At 43.9% G+C, this 18,849-nt stretch overlaps 1 protein-coding gene across 3 annotated transcripts in view; it reads right to left on the reverse strand.

The window, feature by feature from the left end:
- CRHR2 (corticotropin releasing hormone receptor 2) overlaps positions 1–18,849 on the reverse strand; it is a 2,206,543-nt gene that overhangs the window by 809,435 nt on the left and 1,378,259 nt on the right. For all 3 annotated transcript variants that reach the window (XM_069647696.1, XM_069647698.1, XM_069647697.1), the window contains one exon: positions 6,915–7,018. In XM_069647696.1, coding sequence (XP_069503797.1) covers positions 6,915–7,018 — 104 coding nt within the window. The remainder of the gene's footprint in view (positions 1–6,914; positions 7,019–18,849) is intronic.

Genomic DNA, 18,849 nt, shown 5'->3' on the forward strand with positions numbered 1-18,849 from the left:
TCTTTTTGTTTCAACGAATTATTGAGGTACTATGCATGCCATCTTAAGTGGGAATTGAGGGTAGCTCGGGAACTGGTTTATTCCTATCAGGAACACACTGGCAAAGCTCCATCTGTGCCATTTATTGGATACCCCATCTTTGATTGTACACCCTACCCTGTGTTTAGGAAAGAAGCTATATAAGAAATGGGCTCTAATCGATCTGTTATGTAAAAGCAAGGGTAAGCCATTGTACTTTATGGTGAAATAAACAGTGAGAATTGAACCCCGATCTTCCCCGATGGAGAGAAATGCATTTGTAAAATTCTGCTTAGGTTCCTTGCTTGTAGATTACACATGAGCACATGGATCACTTCAAATGCAATGGTTTGCCCAATGTGTCTTCACAGTAAAGAGGACAAATAGCACTATTTATTTGTTTGCCCACTTTCAGCAACCTTAGGTGTAACTAGATGATTCCAGTATTTAGAGACTGTAATATAAATACACTGGTTGAAGCTCAAGTGTTTTAGAAATCCCCAGTACATTTATAAGAACTGGTACCATGTGAGGAAGTATATGTCATTTGGCAGCCTGTGCTGTGAATAGTGTAATTGTGTCTAATGTATACAATTTTTACTTTATGAAAAATTATTGAATATCATTGTATTTTATCCATGTATGTATTTGTTTTGTACTGCTTGTATGGCTATGCCAAAATAAAGTGGAATTGATCGAATTATGAAGTTGGGATCAATACATCGTCACATAAGGCATTATATCACACTCTGGTTTAAAAAATAAAAAATAAAAATAAATTCCAATGAAAACTGTGTAAAGAAGAATGAATCACAATCTCTGCATCCAGGGTAAGAGTAAGTGAATGATAATTTGGGCCTCTTCCAAACATCTCAGCCAAATTCCGATGAGTTCCTTGGACTTAAAACGAATATCTCTTTGTCCAAACACTTATAAAAAATACCTGTTCGAATTCCTGGCTCCATTCTCCCCTTTCCCAGGTCAGCCGCCTTAGTGGAGTGCACTCCCATCTCAGATTTGCATGTAACCAAATAATTAAATCTGTTCCAATGTATCAATGTTTGCTTAAAGGTTGCCAAGTTGGTGATTCCTGTTGTTTCCGCTCTAATGATGCAACTCTGAAATCCCTCCCCAAGAAGTGGTGTAGTGGTGCAGCCTGCAGGCCATGTCACAAATCCCTCCTCTCCCTCATCTTCTTCAACCAGCAGATAGAGCCAAAGGGAGAACTCCTCACTGAACATGACATAAAGATCCATGAATACCCCGTTGGCAAAGAAGTGCCCTATAAACAAATATCAGTCTACCACATCCAATGACCTTAGTTTCAGTATTGCCTTCATCATAACATGGATGCCCATCGCGCAAGAGGACGCCATATGCAACTTGGTTTGAAAGGGCCATGAGTTGGAAAACTAAAGGCCAGAATTCTCAAATTCACACCCACCATGTCCTCCATCTCGATGTTAAAGGTCACTCCTACAGGACTAAGAGCCGAAATCTGCTGTATATTATTACATGGTTGACAGGATGAATTTCAAAATCTCTGCCTGGCTTGAACTTTGCCTCATAGTATTTAATCACCATTACATTTAAGATGCCAGGTAGAGACCAGCACCCTGCCTATTAAGTATGCTCCAGGATATTCTGACTATATTTCCTGCACGTGGCTGGGGCCTGGACCGGAAAGTCTCCTCCAACTCTTACTCTTGCTCCTTGGAGGAAATATGCCAGCATCTCCAGTTGCATGCACCTTTGATTCGGACGGAGAGGCTGAAGTCCACATGGAGTCTGCCTGCATTTTACATAATTAAAATGAAGGTGGAATGCATAGGATTTATTGTAATTACGTCTGTCACAAACGTACTTTGTGGCTGTCATCACCGAGGTTTACTGATGGGGGATGCAAAAAGACAAAGGAACCCAGGACCACCTGGATCCCTGTTCCTTATGCACAATCCACCGGAAAACAATGTAAATTCCAGAGAGAGGCCCGTCCAAAAGAATATAAGTGTTAACAACCACAGTACATTTCACACAATTTGGACTCACTTAAAATCAAACACAAATTTGGGCGCCATTACAAGTTTGGCTGCGTGTGGAAACAAAAGGGTGGTCATTCTGTTACCACCACTTTTTTGGCAGGTAACATAATTACCACCATTTTTACCACACTGCCAAACTATAGGTTTGACCTTGAAGCAGGGGATCTTCCTCCAGCATCAAAATAGAGGTAAATCCGCCACTTTAAGGCCACATTGTAGTGAAATGACTGCAGCGGTCATTCCACCAATATCCGCATGGAATCCTGTGGACTGCGAAAATGGCATTAACACTGCTTCGCCAAGACTTGTAGTAACGTGGATTTACTGCCAAATAGCCACCAAACTCTTAATGAGTCCCATTGTGTCCATTCACCCAGATCCAATACTGAAATTGTGTTGGTCTTTTGAGGGTGCATACAACATAAGTGAATACCACACATCAACAGGGGACTTCATTTTATGTTCATCAACCAAGAGATCTCTTTGGCACCTTATAATATATGCACATCGTGCAGGACTTCCCACATGGTTTCACAGCATTGCGGAAACAGTTTCTACACCAGAAATCCAGTTAGTGATATATGAAGTGAAACAACTTAAAACAACTATTTGAACTGAGAATGTGCATCTTTTGTCCATACAACATCCTCTGCCTGATATCTTATCTGCAGATGCCTACACCATCTTCCAGGTGTGAAGTTTGCCAGAAAGGTTCCGAGACAAGCAGAATAGAACGGGCCAGCCCTCTACAGCTTCCTGTCACCCCCACCCGTTTGGCAGAGCCTGCCAGAACGCTGTGTACCATCAAAGGCACATTGTAAATCAATACATATTGAATAGATTTATACTTTCTTTGAACCCATAATAATTTAAATCATTGATCAATAATGATTTTTCAGGGTAGCTCCATAAAGGCATGTTCAACAATGCATTTGAGTGTATCATGTGACAATGCAGTGCTACTTGCATCACAAATATCGGGACAAGATACTTTTTTTTTTTTAACATATCCATGACCACATGATCCTGCTGATAGGGATATGGGGAAGAGAAATAGAAGAAGGACATGCACGCAAGAGGTTCCTGCAAGGGGAAAGGTTCATGCAGCTGTGATTCTAACGCAAGACACGCTGGCATTCTTGCTGGACCTCCCAGATGTTGGACTTATCGACAGGCTTTGTGTAACGAGGAGTACAGCGAAGACACCACAAGCAAGTGAATCAGCCAACAGAGTGAGAACCTGCAAAGAAAGTCAATCTGAGAAAGAATAGGCCCACCATTAGGAATTTGGATCGAAAAGGCTGGAAAACACTGTTACAACCAAAAGGTACGAAAAGTGGGAGAACAGTGGTGATGAGGGTGACCCCCAGGAACAAGATGGGGAAAACGCACAGAAAGCAAAGAGAGCTGAAATGTTGAGAGTTGTGATTCCAACAGTCAGTGGCAGTGGGGCAAGTGTGCCGTTGACCGGTAGAGCACCATGGGAGGTGAATATTGGGAGGTGCTATTGTAACACTCCATAATGCAGTTAGACCGATAAATAAAAAAATAAAAAAAAATAAAAGAACTGCGTTCTGGGAGCTATGACTCACATGCAAATTGAATAGGTGTTTCCCTTCCTTCAACAACATGTTTGAACAATACTAAATATAATTATACAATTAAATGGAAATACAGCGACACTGATAGCTACAACAGAACGAGGATACAGTATGAATAACACAGTGGTGCAGGTAACTGTAAAATATCCCAGCGACTTGAATGCTGGGAATTGCAGTTCTAATTCTCAGTGACAGGAGTGTTTTGATGCTGATACCTATACAAAAAAACATACTTGAATGCTGGTAATTGCAGTTCTAACACTCAGCGACAGCAGTGTTTTGATGCTGATACCTATACAAGATCCAAGATAATTGATAATTGTGAATTGTGTTTGAAAGTATAACAGTGATGTGGTTAATGCCAAACGAACCAACAGAAAAGTATGTTGGGAATTGTGGTTCTATTTCCTCATGACAGGCCAGCAGTTGCTCTGACAAATGTAAGAGTACCAGAGAAACATGGCTATTGCAGAGTTGAGGAAATGTCATTCGACAACAAATGTTAACACGGTATGAACAACTACTTATTGGGACTCAGGGATTAATGGGGTACATAACTCTTCCATTTCAACCTGCACTTATGACCCAGTGAAAGACCCTACGCACTTTAGCCAGAAAGACCGTCACCCACAGAGAGCAAGGCTGGGATATATGGGAAGAGAACATGGGCATTCATAATACTGGAAGTAAGGATGGACATTTCAACCCATCCAAGAGTACCTTTTTTATGTTTATACTTTTTCTACTTTCAGTGGGAGTCCGCCATAGTCATTTAGCAAACATGTGAGCAATGATCCTCACGCAACTGTTGAACAAGAACACGATATCAGAAACATGCATCATTATGGCAGTAGTTGATGAACATTTCATTTCTTTTAGGAAAACGGCATTGCAGTGATGTCATCAGTGACAGTGGCTCACCTGGCATGTTTACACAGCTGGTTACTAATTTAACCCAGCAGCAATCAATTCCTGTAGGGCACTAATGCACATTAACATGCATGAGTATGTATTTACATCTCAATTTAATGTTCTCACTGCACCGATTTTTATTCTTAAAGTAATGTGAGCATAAAGGTCAATACCTGTTTCACAGTGTGTTTCCTCCTCAAAACTGGGCGTTGTTAGCAAAGTGTGTATCTAATATCAGAAAAACATCAAGTCTAAATATGAACCATATATTTTAAGGATGCTTTTGTATATTCAATTTGGAAGCTTTGTGGGAGCATTGTTGGGTGCCTTAGCTAGATTTATTTATCTAACATGAACCAGTAAAGAGTACATGTGAAGATCCTTTCATATATATGTTCAAAAAAGATAGCATGCACCCCTCTCCAGAAAGAACATCACATGATAACCTGTTCTGTGTTTTTTTTTCTTCCCACTTTGAGAGTTTAAGCCATGCTTTTTGCTCACTGTACCTTTCACAGACAGGAAATATCCATATGCATATCAGTCTTAGTCCCGCCCACATGGGCAGTCCAGCACCAAAATGCTATGGCAATTCCTCTCTGAACAAGAGTACCAACAGCAACCCCATACACATGTTTTAGCCTTGTTAGGCCTCATCAATGAAGTGGAGCTGTGCCTCTCTGAGCACAGTGAGCAGGGAGTCCACGTCTGGGTTCCCCAGGTAACTCAGGGTGACCAACCCCAAATTCCTTGCAAAATATTTTCAAAAAGGTTAGCAGGCGCCCCTCTCCAGAAAGAATATGGCATGATAAACTGTTCCGTGTTTTTTTCCCACTTTGAGAGTTCACAGCCATCACTTTTTGCTCACTGTACCTTTCAGAGATGGGAAATAACCATTTGCATATCAGTTTTTGTCCCACCCACATGGGCAGTCCAGCACGGAACTGCTATGGCAATTCCTTTAGGAACAAGAGTACCAACAGCAACCCCATACACGTGTTTCAGCCTTTCATATATGTTCATGACATTCTCCTTTTGACAATATACAAAGAGTATATATGGAATCATGTATTAATTGTATACATGATAGTTGGTATCAAGCACAGATGGTTTAATTATTTCCATTGTTAATGGAATGCAATGATGCATTTCAAATCTTTGGGGTGTACAAACAGATTTAAACCCTAATGTCCCCAATAATGGAGAGCAGCCCAAAGTGTGAAGACAGCTTGCAGCCAAGGGAATGTGAACGGTGGGACTGCATAATGCTGCAATGATTTAGGGGGTCATTATGAGTACAGCAGTAAGGGGTTAACGGCACCAGTAAGGATGCCGGTGCCATTAACCCCTTACCGCTGCATTCCGAGGTCCCTGAGTGGGTCTCACTAAGGCTGGCTGGTAAAACCAGCCGTCCTTAGCGGGGGCTGCTAAGGGACCAGGGAGCTAATAACGGGCCCGTAATCTACGGGCCCGTTATTAGCTCCCTCCCCATTCCTATTGAGCCCTATGGGGGCTTGAATGGGAATGAGGAAGGGTTTTTTGAATGGGGACTTATCCTCCAAGGTTGGAATGACCCAGTAAATCTGCATTCAGAGGACCCGGACCGAGACATGACTTTGGAGGCATGGCTGCCTCCAAACTCGTAATGACCCTCTTAGACTCTAAAGGCTGCAGAATGGACAGGGCTACTGAGCCACCAGTTGTGCAAGTTGTGGATCGGCCACGCAAGTCTTGAAATTAATGGCTAGATGGCAGAAGAGGATAGAACGTCTGCCTCACCTGCCAGGATTCTGAGTTGCTTCACAAAGAAGAGGATAGTCTTGCACCCCCTGTCACCTGTCACAATGGGTGGACCTACCGCCATGGTTGTAGAAGTAATTCGCTATCGAACACCACAAATCTCTGAGAATTAGGACGTGCCTTCTGCCAACCGGTCCAGTGTCATCAGGTTGGGTGCATGGATGCAGGGCAAAGGTGTCATGCGAACAGCATAGGGAATGGTAGGGTTGCATGGACCTACCTCGCAATCCCGCAGGGACACTCACCCCCAGAAGACGAGTATACAGCTTCTATTCATTACGGTCTGAATACGGTCCTACATATATCAATTGGGTCACCATGCCTAAAGGAAGTGTTACTGTGTGCTTGGAATGATACAGTCTCAAGAATCACAAATAAACACGTACTGGACCCAAGCAACGTCAGGAAATCCAACATTAATGTACTTCCGGTCCCTTTTATAAGTCCAAACTAAAACGTGTCCCCAATTTGTCAAAAGTGCCTTAAGCTCTGTTCAGGGAGAACAATGGAAAGAGCACAATGAAAATAAGAAAGGGCTCACCTTAAGCACAGGAAAAGCAAGAAGGCAACGATGAGAGCCAGCACGGAAATACAATGGCCAAGGTAGTTTATGATGAGCGCAATCTTGTAATGCAGTGGATATTTCTGGAGATAAGGAGACAGTATGATTAAATCAGCGTGAGCCTGCACAGCGACATTCAATAAAAGACATTACATCCATTTAGAAAACAGTTCTTACTCTGCTTAACTGGAAGATCTTATTATAACAATCCTGGGGCTCCTGTTTCGGGATTAGCATGCCCCACGGCCTGGAAACTATACAACAACATGTTCTGCTTTGAAAGCGATAAGAAGCTGGCCACAGGCATCAACACTGATCTGCCTTTTCACTTCAATGGCAGCATGGTCAAATAAATAAGGCACATCACGCCCTCCCGCCATTACTTTGTTATGCGTCAGACATGCTATACAGATATTTGGGGCACATTTATACCGATTTATAAATGAAAAAACTATGAGAGATGAATCTTAAAATATTGTTTCTTATTTATAGGAAAATCACAGCATTTTATCTTGTAAATTATGTTTCCTTGTTATACTTGTATAACTCGTTTTCGTGTGCTTGTTTTCTTCACATGTCAAGGATGCACAGTAGAGGTTAGACAACTCTTTTAGCAAGCATCATACATGACATGGAGCACACATATTTCCGAATCTTAAAACATGACAGGTTATTGGCACAGGTGCTTGAGGGTTCTGCTTGGATGATTGCAAGTCTCTGAGTTACGGTTATACCCATATTTATTTTGTACTTATATTTTTATATATCACTAGCAAAAGTACCCATTCTCCGAACAGGTTCTGTGCACGGACATGATAACACTCTCATAAATTGTTCAAAATCACTAATACTGTAGGTCGCTATTCCAATTCGCGTATCGCTTGATGTGTCTTGCTCCCTGAAGTAATCTGCACCGAGAATTGATGTGTGTGATATATCCCGAGCAGAAGTTGGCGGGAGGCGAGAGTTGGTGTGCTGCTGCACACTGGTTCATACTGTGGTCCCTCAACCTGGCGTTGTGCAGTTTGTTGCGCTACAAATGTCCCAGAAACACTGGAAAAACAGGGGCCCCCGCAGCCCCCGTGGTGCGGGGGGACCCACCAGCACATGTCCTGGGAGAGGGCCCCGCTTGGAGAGAAAAAATGAAAAATATTTTTTTTTCAAAGTTTTTTTTTCCTTTTTGATTTCACTTTGCATTCATAAAGACATTATTTCTGTAACAGAAATAATGTCTTTATGAAGGCAGAGTGATTCCAAAAAGAAACTTTCTTTTTGAAGTCCGAGGGATTCCCCCATCCCATGCAATGGAAGACCCTAGTCTGGAGGCCTCCATGTCATGAGGTGGGAAAGTCCTATGACTTCAAAAAGAAACAGTGGGCCTCATTATCAGTTTGCCAGTCCGGAAACAACGGTACTGGTAAGCTTGCCGGTAACGTTGTTTCCGGACCGGCAAACTACGAGTTCTGCAAGCGGTGCCTTTCAGCCCACCGGGCCTGAGCTGGTGGGCGGAACGGCACCAGCACGCAGAACTCGACGAATGCACCGGCACCATTCATGAATGGTGCCGGTGCATCTGGCCTCCCCATTCCCATTGAGTCCAATGGGACTCAAATGTGAATAGGGAGTAATATTTTCTGGCGCCTGGGAATGGGCAATTACCGGGTCTGCCGGGGCTGTAATGGACTGGTAATTGCCCATTCCCGGGCACCGTAAAATTCATAACTCCGGCAGAAGCCGTGCCAGTATTTACCGGCACGGCTACCGCCAGCGTCATAATGATCCCCAGTATCTTTTTGAAGTCACTATGCATTCATAAAGAAATTATTTCCGTTATGGTTCAGTCCTTAAAGGAAATCATTTCTTTATGAGGTCAATGTGACTTCAAAAAGAAACAATTTCTTTTTTAAGTGATAGGGCTCCCCTTAACCCCATGACAGGAGCGTATGTGAGTGTATGGTGAAAGAGTGCACACTTAAATGTACGGGTGACTGCCTGGGTGTGCCTGCATGGTGAAAGGGTGCACACTTAAATATATAGGTGGCTGCCTGTGTGAGTGTATGGTGAAAGGGTGCACACTTAAATGTATGGGTGGCTGCCTGGGTGTGCCTGTATGGTGAAAGAGTGCACACTTAAATGTATGGATGGCTAGGTGTGCATGTGTGTATATGGTGAATGGTGTGTGTGCTTGTGTTCAGGGGTGCAACAAAACCTACATTTCGGGAGGGCTAACCCATTCAAATTTTGGGAGAGTCGCTAACTTCACAGCCGGGTGGGAGGGGCAAACTTATTTGTGTGGGGGCATCCAATTTCTTTATGCATCCAATTTCTTTATGCATTTTGATGAGACTATTCTAGTGCAACTTCAGTGTTACAAGCAGTTAACTCTCTCCCTTAAGGTTTAAAGCCCCCACTTATGGACTGCTGCGAGAATTGAGTGGTCTCCTGTTCCCTCTCTACCCTTCCAATCACTACCCGGGCATGCAAGTACTAAACCCACATCACAATTTCAATAATTGACTAAAACATTCGGCATTTGAATGCGGGTACTAACAGTGTAACGCTTTATGTTAGTAATTGCTGGGCTCTTGTTAACAGGAAATGCACCACTATTTGTGTTTCCTTATTGGTAATCTTCATTACTCCTAGCCCTATTCTTCCTCGTCCCACTACTTGTGTATGAGGCACTGTGCCTCATACACAAGTACTGGGATGAGGTAATGGTGCATGAAGGTAATGCCTCACTTAGCTACCTGTTATCTTCATTACTCCTAGTCCCACTCTTCCTCATCCCAGTACTTACATATGAGTGAAGGAGCCTCATATGTAAGCTCTGGGGCAAGGAAGAGGGACCTGGAGGTAATTCTGGGCCAAGGAGCTGATTTTGGAGGTTGGGGTAGGGGTGGAGGGAGAGGGGATGTTTGTGGGGGGTGGGATTGTGTGACAAATCATAATGGTTGTCCATGTCTAGTCTAAGCAGCCATGATATGTGGGAGGCATTTTGGTGCAGCCAGGCTAATCGTTTCTTACTGGGGCATTGTATATTTTTCTGGGCATCTGTGATAAAATGATATGATATAAGTCATTTATAACGTGCCTGTACACAAGTGTTTCTAGACGCGACAAGACACGGGAGGGAAGATAGAGGGAGGACAAGACAAACGATCTTACTAGGCCTTGTTTCAATCAGATCGTGCAGGTGTGAGAACGAGAAGTGCCGGGGGAAAGGGAGGGGGAAAGTGCAAGGGAGAGGGGAGGGAAAAACAGGGCAGCAATTCTCTGAGTAAGTGCAGCCAGGGCAGTGCAGCTCTGGGTAGTGCAAGGAGAATAAGGGACTGTAGGGTTGCAGTTACAGCTCCTAAGTGTGTGGTAGGCCCAGAGGCAGTGCAGGGGTGACTGATCAAGAAAGAGTCTGGACATAGTGAGACTCTTAGGGTAGCCCAGCAACCAGTCGGTACAGGAGACAGGTAGGTTAGGTAGGCAAGGAGGGGAGGAAGAGAGAGAAATCACAGGAGAAGAGGAAAGTTTTGATCTGCTTCCAGATCTTCAGGTGGTCCAGCTCAAGTTTGAGAGGGGCAGGGAGACCTTTCCAGAGGACAGCACCTGCATAGGAGAGAGATCTACCCCTTATCCCCCACTCTCTGCTTGGGGCCACTCAAGGGCCTGATCCGTGATGCCCAGGTTCTCATGGAGTCGATTAATCAGGATGGCGTGGTTGACCGTGTCGAAAGCAGAGGAAATATCAAGGAGGATGAGGACAGAAGGAATGCTGTAATCAAGGCAAGAGAGCAGATCTTCACAGGTGTTCAGGAGAACAGAGACAAAGGAATGAATGTGTGTTCTCTTCTTGATGAGTGTTATTGCTTTGACTGGCATTTTGGTGCAACCAGTATAGATATGTCTAAATGTGGCCTGGCATGCTTTAATGTAATGTTATTACACTGGTCTACATTGTGCAGCCAGTTGGACATGTTTTCATTGGTGTCCGGACATTTCGTCGAAAGTCATTTCGTCGAAAGACATTTGGTCGACGTAATTTGGTCGAAAACCAAATGGTCGAATTTTTTTATTTATTTATATGTATATATTTTTTAGGTTGTAGTTTAGGGAAAAAAGGGTTTTTTAGAAAAAAAAGGGGGTTGGGGGGACCCCCCCCCCCAAAAAAAAAAGTGCAAATAAAAATAAATAAAAATTTGACCATTTGGTTTTCGACCAAATGGTTTTGACCAAATGTCCTGTCAACGAATTTTTTTCGACGAAAATGTCTGGCAACCGTTTTCATTGTGGCATGGCATTTTTAATACCAAGGCATTAATGTTCCTGTGCACTGTTGGTGACTTGCATGTATTGGATTGGTGTTACCCTACAAAACGATTGCCAACACTATGGCTTTTTAGCCAATTTTCCTCAGAAAGTGTGCTGTATATTGCATTAAAACACATATTTATATCTTTCTTTTAGTGCAGTGTGTAGCATACCCCTTCAACAGCACATTTGTGCGTATTGCGCAAGTGTGATCATCGAGGCAAGCCCAGAGTGTGGCGCGACCTGTGATTTGTTGCTGTGTTGGGGGGCCCTCAGCATGGCTCGCAGGGGGGCCCCCACATTTTGTGTTACGCCACTGCCCAGAAACTGTGCATTCTAGGGTTGAGGACCAGTCCTTCTGTGACCATGTTGATATTTTGCTGATTTCAGGCAACCGTCTCATATATAAAGGTACAGGTCCTAAAAGGTAACTATGCAAAATCTGACGCCAATTGGGGAAACTTGTGGAATTGTATAAGGAACAACACTTTCCTAAACCAAAAACCCACAAACAGATTTTGACTTTTGCTGAAATCGGGGGAACAGGGTTGTGTGGCCATGCCATGTAGCCAGTATTGCAGAGAAGGTCCTAACCGGTAACTATGCAAAAATGGTGTAGATTGGTGAAACAATGTGCAATTGTATAAGGAACTATGCTTTGCCAAGCCAGAAACCCACAAACAAATTTAGACATTTGCTGAAATCCAGAGAATAGGGTGGGGTGTAGAAAATGCCATGTAGCCAGTATTGTCTGGAGGCTTTGAACAGGTAACTATGCAACATTTGGATCATATTGATGAAAATATGTGGAATTTGTAGAGAAGTCCCTAAATGCTCACAACAGAAAAGAAACACAACCCACTAGGGAAAATGACACAGCACACCTCCTGCAATGAAAACAGGGTTTATTCTCATAAAATTCAAGTATGCGATAGCAAAGAACTCTGTTGCCATTGAGCGCTCTAACGAAACCAACATGGACATCAGCTTATAAGGATGAAATGTGTCACAACTGACATACATAACATATGGCACAAATCCTGGTAGCTGGTTGGGGCAACCCAATGCATAGGCATCCTAGTCCATATGGGATGCCAGGTCATTGGTCCCAGCTCCTCCCATCTGTCTTCTTCCATGTGGGGCTCTTCTCGGTGCGTCATTAGGTACCGGGCTCGATAATTACCAGTTAGGTGTGCAACTCATAAAATTCCCTATCAGGGGCCTAATGTGCACCTGGTACTACATTCAAGATTATCTTTATTTTAACAAACTCCAAACTCAATCCCAGGCACATCAGCACTGTTCCAGGCATTCCCACCCTCAGAGATACATTTTTCACTTTCCCTCCCTGGCACCTGGCAGCACAAATCACAAGGGCCTTCAATATTCTGCTTATGATCTTTATAAGGAATGGGTGCTCAAACAGTTTTATGGTCTGTGGTCTTGGGCATGCTGGTGCTCTGACATTTTAGTTTGGTATGGGGCATCTGCTCACTATAACCTAGGGTTTAGGCTGGATGGGGTCAGATGCTTGTGCACTCTTTCTCATGGGATAACTGCTTGTGGGAGGTTCTCAGCCCCTCGTGGCCTTGCAGGGCAAATTCTTTCGGGGTTACATGTGCTAACGATATGTGATAATGAGAGGTTTATGGACCTGTGTGAGTTTGGCCTGTCTGACCCTGCTCCAGTCTGTTTTCTGTGGCTGGGCCTATGGTTTTTGCTGCAGCACAGTATCAGTCCTTGATTTAAAGATGGCTTCTATTTTCCAAGATGGAGTTTTGTGTCTAGTGCAATCTACATCTAATCTGGCAACATCCTTTTCCCAAATACATCTCCTACCGACACCATCCTCACCCCCTATGTTGTCTTCCAGTATCTACAACCCTGTCTTGTGCCTTTGCCCCATTTGTATCCTCTTTGGGGCATGGGACAATCAACCCCACTTCCCAACATTCCCCCCTTTTGTTAATCTCATATCAACAAACTGCCGGTAAGTAATTCCGTGTCCACCTGCTGCATTCTCTCCCTCTCCAACCTCTCAGCATCTAAATATGTTGGTGAAACTTCCTTGGGTACCCATGCTAAGCACACATGCTGCATTATTTCTCCAGCCTGTACATTGTGCTATGGGGTGCATATCATATATATACATCCCACATCCCCTGCTAGATCACCCTAGTTCTCTACATAGTTCTCGGGATCAGGTGGGGGAGTGGTGATGGTGCCTGGAGGTTGAAAGTGTTGCTCTACTATGGCCATGCAGGGTTTGTCAAGGTCATCTGTTTTCACTGCACTGTCCGCTAGGTGCCCCAGGTACCCCAATTGAAGCCATCATCATTGTGCTGCTGGGCATTCCTTTATCACAGCACAGAATTCCCATCTGCCAGGTGCAAAAGATCACCAACACAAACACTATTACTGGTACCAGTGAAAGGGGCCCCTAGGGGTCCCTCGTGCTATGGAAACAACGCAATAACCATACACGAAAAGATGCGCCAGACACGAGGTTCAAATTCCCAATGCTAGGGTTTATTGCAAGCAAAAGATAGTATCAATTGGCCAATTCTGATCTCACGCCCCGCGACGTGAGTTTCCTAGACCTCGAGGGACGCAAGAGAGCGAATTACGTACATCAGTTAGATATATACAAAATGCATATCATACAATCAGCAAAGTCATGTTCAACACCCCTCTCTATTAAGTTCCTTTGAACTCGGGATGACGATGGACATATCTGACGAGTATGACGATTATAATGCTTTCGATGTCTATTCTAGTAACAATGTGCAATTAGAAAGTGCAGAGGCATCTTTTAGAACACGGTGGTGCTGTTCTTGGAAGCAAGCTGCACACGGGGGAAGAGCCACATTCCAAGCTTTGCTATCTATGAGGTACTATTCGTGTCCTGGGAGCCGACACGTTCTAAGGGGTTTTGCAAAGGGGGGCCCTAAGAAAAGCATAATTCAAGCGTTTAACTGTATTATTCTAATATATAACATCGTACGAGACTGGCTGGCAGCTGTGAAGTGATTAAATGCCCTGCAGCTTCCTCCCAAGGCTACAGAGAGGGAGAGTGGGCATTCCTCTCTGGGCTACTCATGAGGAGTTTCAGCAAACTCTTCAGTCCCGCGACCTTGCCCTTTCATATTCAGACAACAATGTTAACAGTTGAGCAGAGTAAGCAGAATCCGCAAGAATTGTAAGCTGCAAAGCAGTTTTTAGACAGAAAGCAATGAGCAATGGTTAACAAGCAAAATGGCGATTCTTGCTAAATTTAAAATGGCCGCTCCTTGGTCAAGCATAGCAGTTTATATTTCTATAATTCAGTACATAAGACGGTTGGCCCATGGCCATCAAGTTACGTCTATTATTCAAATGAAGGGTATTATTTTTTCAGATTGACAAACCCTCCTTTTGGCCGTGTGCCAAACGTCTTATTTATTCATTGTATCCTCCTCTACTGAGGATAAGTCTGGGCTATCTACATCTGAATCATCTCCATCATTGATGTCTATTGCCATGAATTGTTTTACTATTTTTGTTTCCTCAGTGTCTCTGTTATTCCGGCCATGCGTTTGTTTTCCTCTCGACACCATGTGAATACATCCCTTAGTACATCCATCAGTTATTTCAGTGCACACTATTGGTAAGCATTGTATGCAACAGCAGCATGTTATGAATATCCCGAGTACCATCATTAGTATCAAAATTAACTTCCATCCCCAAGACCGCAATAATCCCCAAAACCAGGATCCTATCCCCCAGCCCCCTTCTTCAGTAGAGAGTGTGGAACTTATGACATGTAATTTCCGGATTGCTTTAAATATCGTAGGGGAGTAGTCATCTTTATACACACAGCACGCAGTTTTTTACAAGCTTGCAAACTCCCCCATGATCAACTAATATTATATCGAGAGCCATCCTGTTTTGAAGTGCCATTAGTCTTATTCCTTTTTCTTCTAATGTCATATTCAATAAAATATCCGTTGTGGAATCTATTGTTTTTTGTAATATTCCAGACAGTTTTCTTATATTGTAAGAATTTTCTATTTGGGACAAGAATAGTATAAATGATTTGGCTATATCCATTGCTATCATTCCATCCTCACTACTCCTTTGAGTTCTACCTTTCGTTCGTTTGGCTACTTCTGCTGTCTCCAAGAGGAACACTCCTGGAAACAGTAGACCTAGGTAGCATGTACCTCCCCAGTTTCTAGGTAACCATGGATATGCTTTTTCTTCACATATAAAATAAACAGGGTCTCCCACGTACACGGGTTCTATTTCATGTTTTAAAACCACTGTGTTCAGGCAGTCGCTAAACGTTCCTACTTTATAGGAACCCTTTTTCTGTAAACATAGGGGAGCAGTTTTGGGGCTGTGATCCACTGTATAGGCAGGGGGTACAGCATCTTTGTTCCATTCATCCCTCATCCGAAATGTCATTACTGATGTTCTTTCTGCTGGCGGGGTTGGTTTATTCTGCCTATGTAATCTATCTAGTCTCGTTATCTTTCGTGTATTCTTTCTCATGGGTTCTAGTGCAAACATGTGAGCTTTTTGGAATATGGAACAACCCACAGGTCTCATGATTACTTCCTCAAATTCATTCATATTGGTCTCATCTAGCTGACTCGTATTACTCTTGTTCCATTTCCCAAAGAACATTGCACTTAATGTTACTTCACATGAATAAATCAATGGCAATGGTTGTACATTTTGTGGTTGTGCCTATCCCTTTCCCTCTGTGGTGCAGTAAATGGGCGCAAACCCAGCAATCTTTTTTGTTTAAAACCGCATGGGTCATGTTCATGATGAGCAACAATGTATTGTTGCCGTATCCTTCTCTATGTCTCTTTTCCATTGGGGGCAAAGTACCAGTGATCACATGAACCGGGCTTTCAGTAGCTGCTTTTGGCAAAAGTGTTTCTAATGGGTGTACGTACTCCAGGAACCATAGTGTAATGGCTGTTATTGTTGGTACTATCATACTTAAAAAACATAGGACCAATGTCCAAATCAGTACCTTATTCCTTTTACCATGCTTTTTTCCTAAATTTACAGTCTCTAAATCTATTATCTTTTCAGCAGGGGTGCAGGAGGAAGCTGAAACCGGTCTTGACTTGTTCTTCATGGTCCTTCTTCTTGCTGGCAAAGTTCGTCGTGAATGTCTCTCGTTCTTGATGTTAGAAAAGTTAAACGAAAAATGTCACAGTTCAATTCTGCCAGCCTTTTCACAGCCTGGATCATGTATCCACTCCGAGCAAGATTAGTTGTTCTTTCTCCCAATGCTCAGACGATTTCTGAACAGTTCTTTATTGATAGAGTACTATGTGCATCCAGCTTGTCCCGCTCTGACTTAGGATACATGTACTCCATCAGCCTTAGTACTGATGTGCGTCCAGCTTGTCCAGCTCTGGCTCCTGACACATATACTTTTATAAGCGCACCGAGGAGCCGTGAGTCTTGAATTGTCTGACTTGCACAATTCTCACACTTCTCTCCTCTACGCCCCTGGTTCCTACTCCGTCCGTGAGTAGAACCAAAGGCAAAAAGAAAAGCACCAAAGATCTGTGGATCACTTTGCCTGTCGAGGCCGCAAATTATACCGATTCGCTCCTGGTATTGTATGATCCGTGAATAGTGCCGTTGCATTTCCAGTATCAGGCTCAGTGTCAGCCTGTGGCAAAATGATGGGCAGCGATGGGCTTCGTGGCAATGATGTTGTTTCTTTCTTTGGCTTTGGTGCATTCGCGGGAACTGGTGGGCGCCAAAGGGGTACACGCGTTGTTTCTGCTTGGGTTTGTGTCACTCGGCAGTGATGTTGTTTCCGCTGAGCAACGGTGGGGCAGTTTTCGCCCTTTCCCCTTACTGGCAGCCTCCTCAGGCTCTGTTTCGAGTTTCACTTCTCATTTTCTCTTTGTTTCAACTTTCACTTCTCGCTCAGGCTGATGCTGTGGCACTGGACTGGCACAGTTTCTTTCGTTACCGAGACCGCTTCCTTTTTCTGGTCGTCGGAAGTTGTCAGCAGTCCTGGGAATCTTTTGGCATGTGTCGCATGGATCCATGCCTTTTGTCCGTCCACTCGGATGGCCGTCTGTTTTGCCAAAAGTACTTGATAGGGGCCGCGCCACCTGGGTGCTAATGCTGTCTTCCGTTCAAAGTTTTTGATTAACACCCAGCTTCCAGGCTCCAGTGAGTGCCCCGGTCCGGTATATTGCATTGGCAACGCCTCCTGCACCTGCTGATGAATCAAACGCAACTTTTGTATTAAAAGTCCACAATAAGTGCTTAACATAGGGTGCTCGACCTCACATAATCTTTTGGGCTGCGGTGCGCACCATACATTTGCTGGTCTCCCCATTATAATCTCATAGGGGGAGAGCCCAGTCTTAGCCTGCACAGACGTGCGCATACACAACAGCGCTAGGGGTAATGCATCCACCCAACTCAACTTGCTCCCAGTGCAAATTTTTGCTATCTTTGACTTCAAGATTCCGTTGTGTCTCTCCACAAGCCCGGCAGAACTGGGATGCCTGGAACTGTGGAATCGCTTCTCTATTTGCAGACCTGCCCAGATCTGTAGCACTACTGTGCCCACAAAGTGGGGGCTGTTGTCTGACCACAGGACACGGGGCAACCCAAACCGGGAGAAATACTCCTTTAGCATTACTTTTGCTGTGGACATGGCAGTACAGTCTTTTAAAGGATATGCCTCCACCCACTTGCTGAATGCACAGATTACCACTAACACATACTGGTAGTTCTGGCACCTTTCCATTTCTATAAAATCAAAATGGACCACCTCAAACGGCATAGAGGGTGGGCCAAAACTACCTGCTGGAGTCACGGTTCCCTTCCCTACATTGTGTTGCAGGCACGTAATACAATTCTGCACTAGCCTTTCTGCATTCTTTTTTATGTGCTCATTCTTCCATACTGTGGATAAATGCTGTACCATCTTCTTCGCGCAAATGTGGGTAGGGCTATGCGCCATTATAACCATTGCAGTTACGTAACAATTTGGCAACATCCAGTACTTTGTTTCTTTGTCCACCCAACATCCTTCCAAATCTAACTCAGCAGAGCCCTCAGCCCACCCCTGAATCTCTTCGGTCGTGGCCTCAGCCTGCATTTCTTTGACTGTGGCAACTCCATTCTCTATCATACAAGGTACTTCCTCAGTCTGTACTGTCATCATTTTATTCCCCAAATCTGTGGCTGTTTGCTTCACAATCCTGTCTGCAAATGCGTTTCCCTCTCCCACTCTACATGTTACTTTCTTATGCGCCTCACACTTCACTATAGCTAGGCGCTTTGGAAACGTGAGCGCAGACAACAATCGCACAATCAAAGGGTCATGCTGAATCCTGGCTCCATGTGATGTCAAGAAACCCCTCTCAGCCCAAAGTCGGCCAAAGTTGTGAACCACGCCAAAGGCGTACTGGCTGTCAGTATAAATATTTACGTTCAAATTCTCAGAGAGTTCACAGGCTTGGGTCAGTGCTATTATTTCTGCGGCTTGCGCCGAATTGTAGGGGATTCTTCTGCTTTCTACAACTCTCTTTAGGGTAGTAATTGCATATGCGGCCGTTGATGTGCCATCAGGTAA

The sequence above is a fragment of the Ambystoma mexicanum genome, chromosome 2q (genome assembly GCF_040938575.1).
Source record: "Ambystoma mexicanum isolate Mex_15411 chromosome 2q, UKY_AmexF1_1, whole genome shotgun sequence".
NCBI lineage: Eukaryota > Metazoa > Chordata > Amphibia > Caudata > Ambystomatidae > Ambystoma > Ambystoma mexicanum.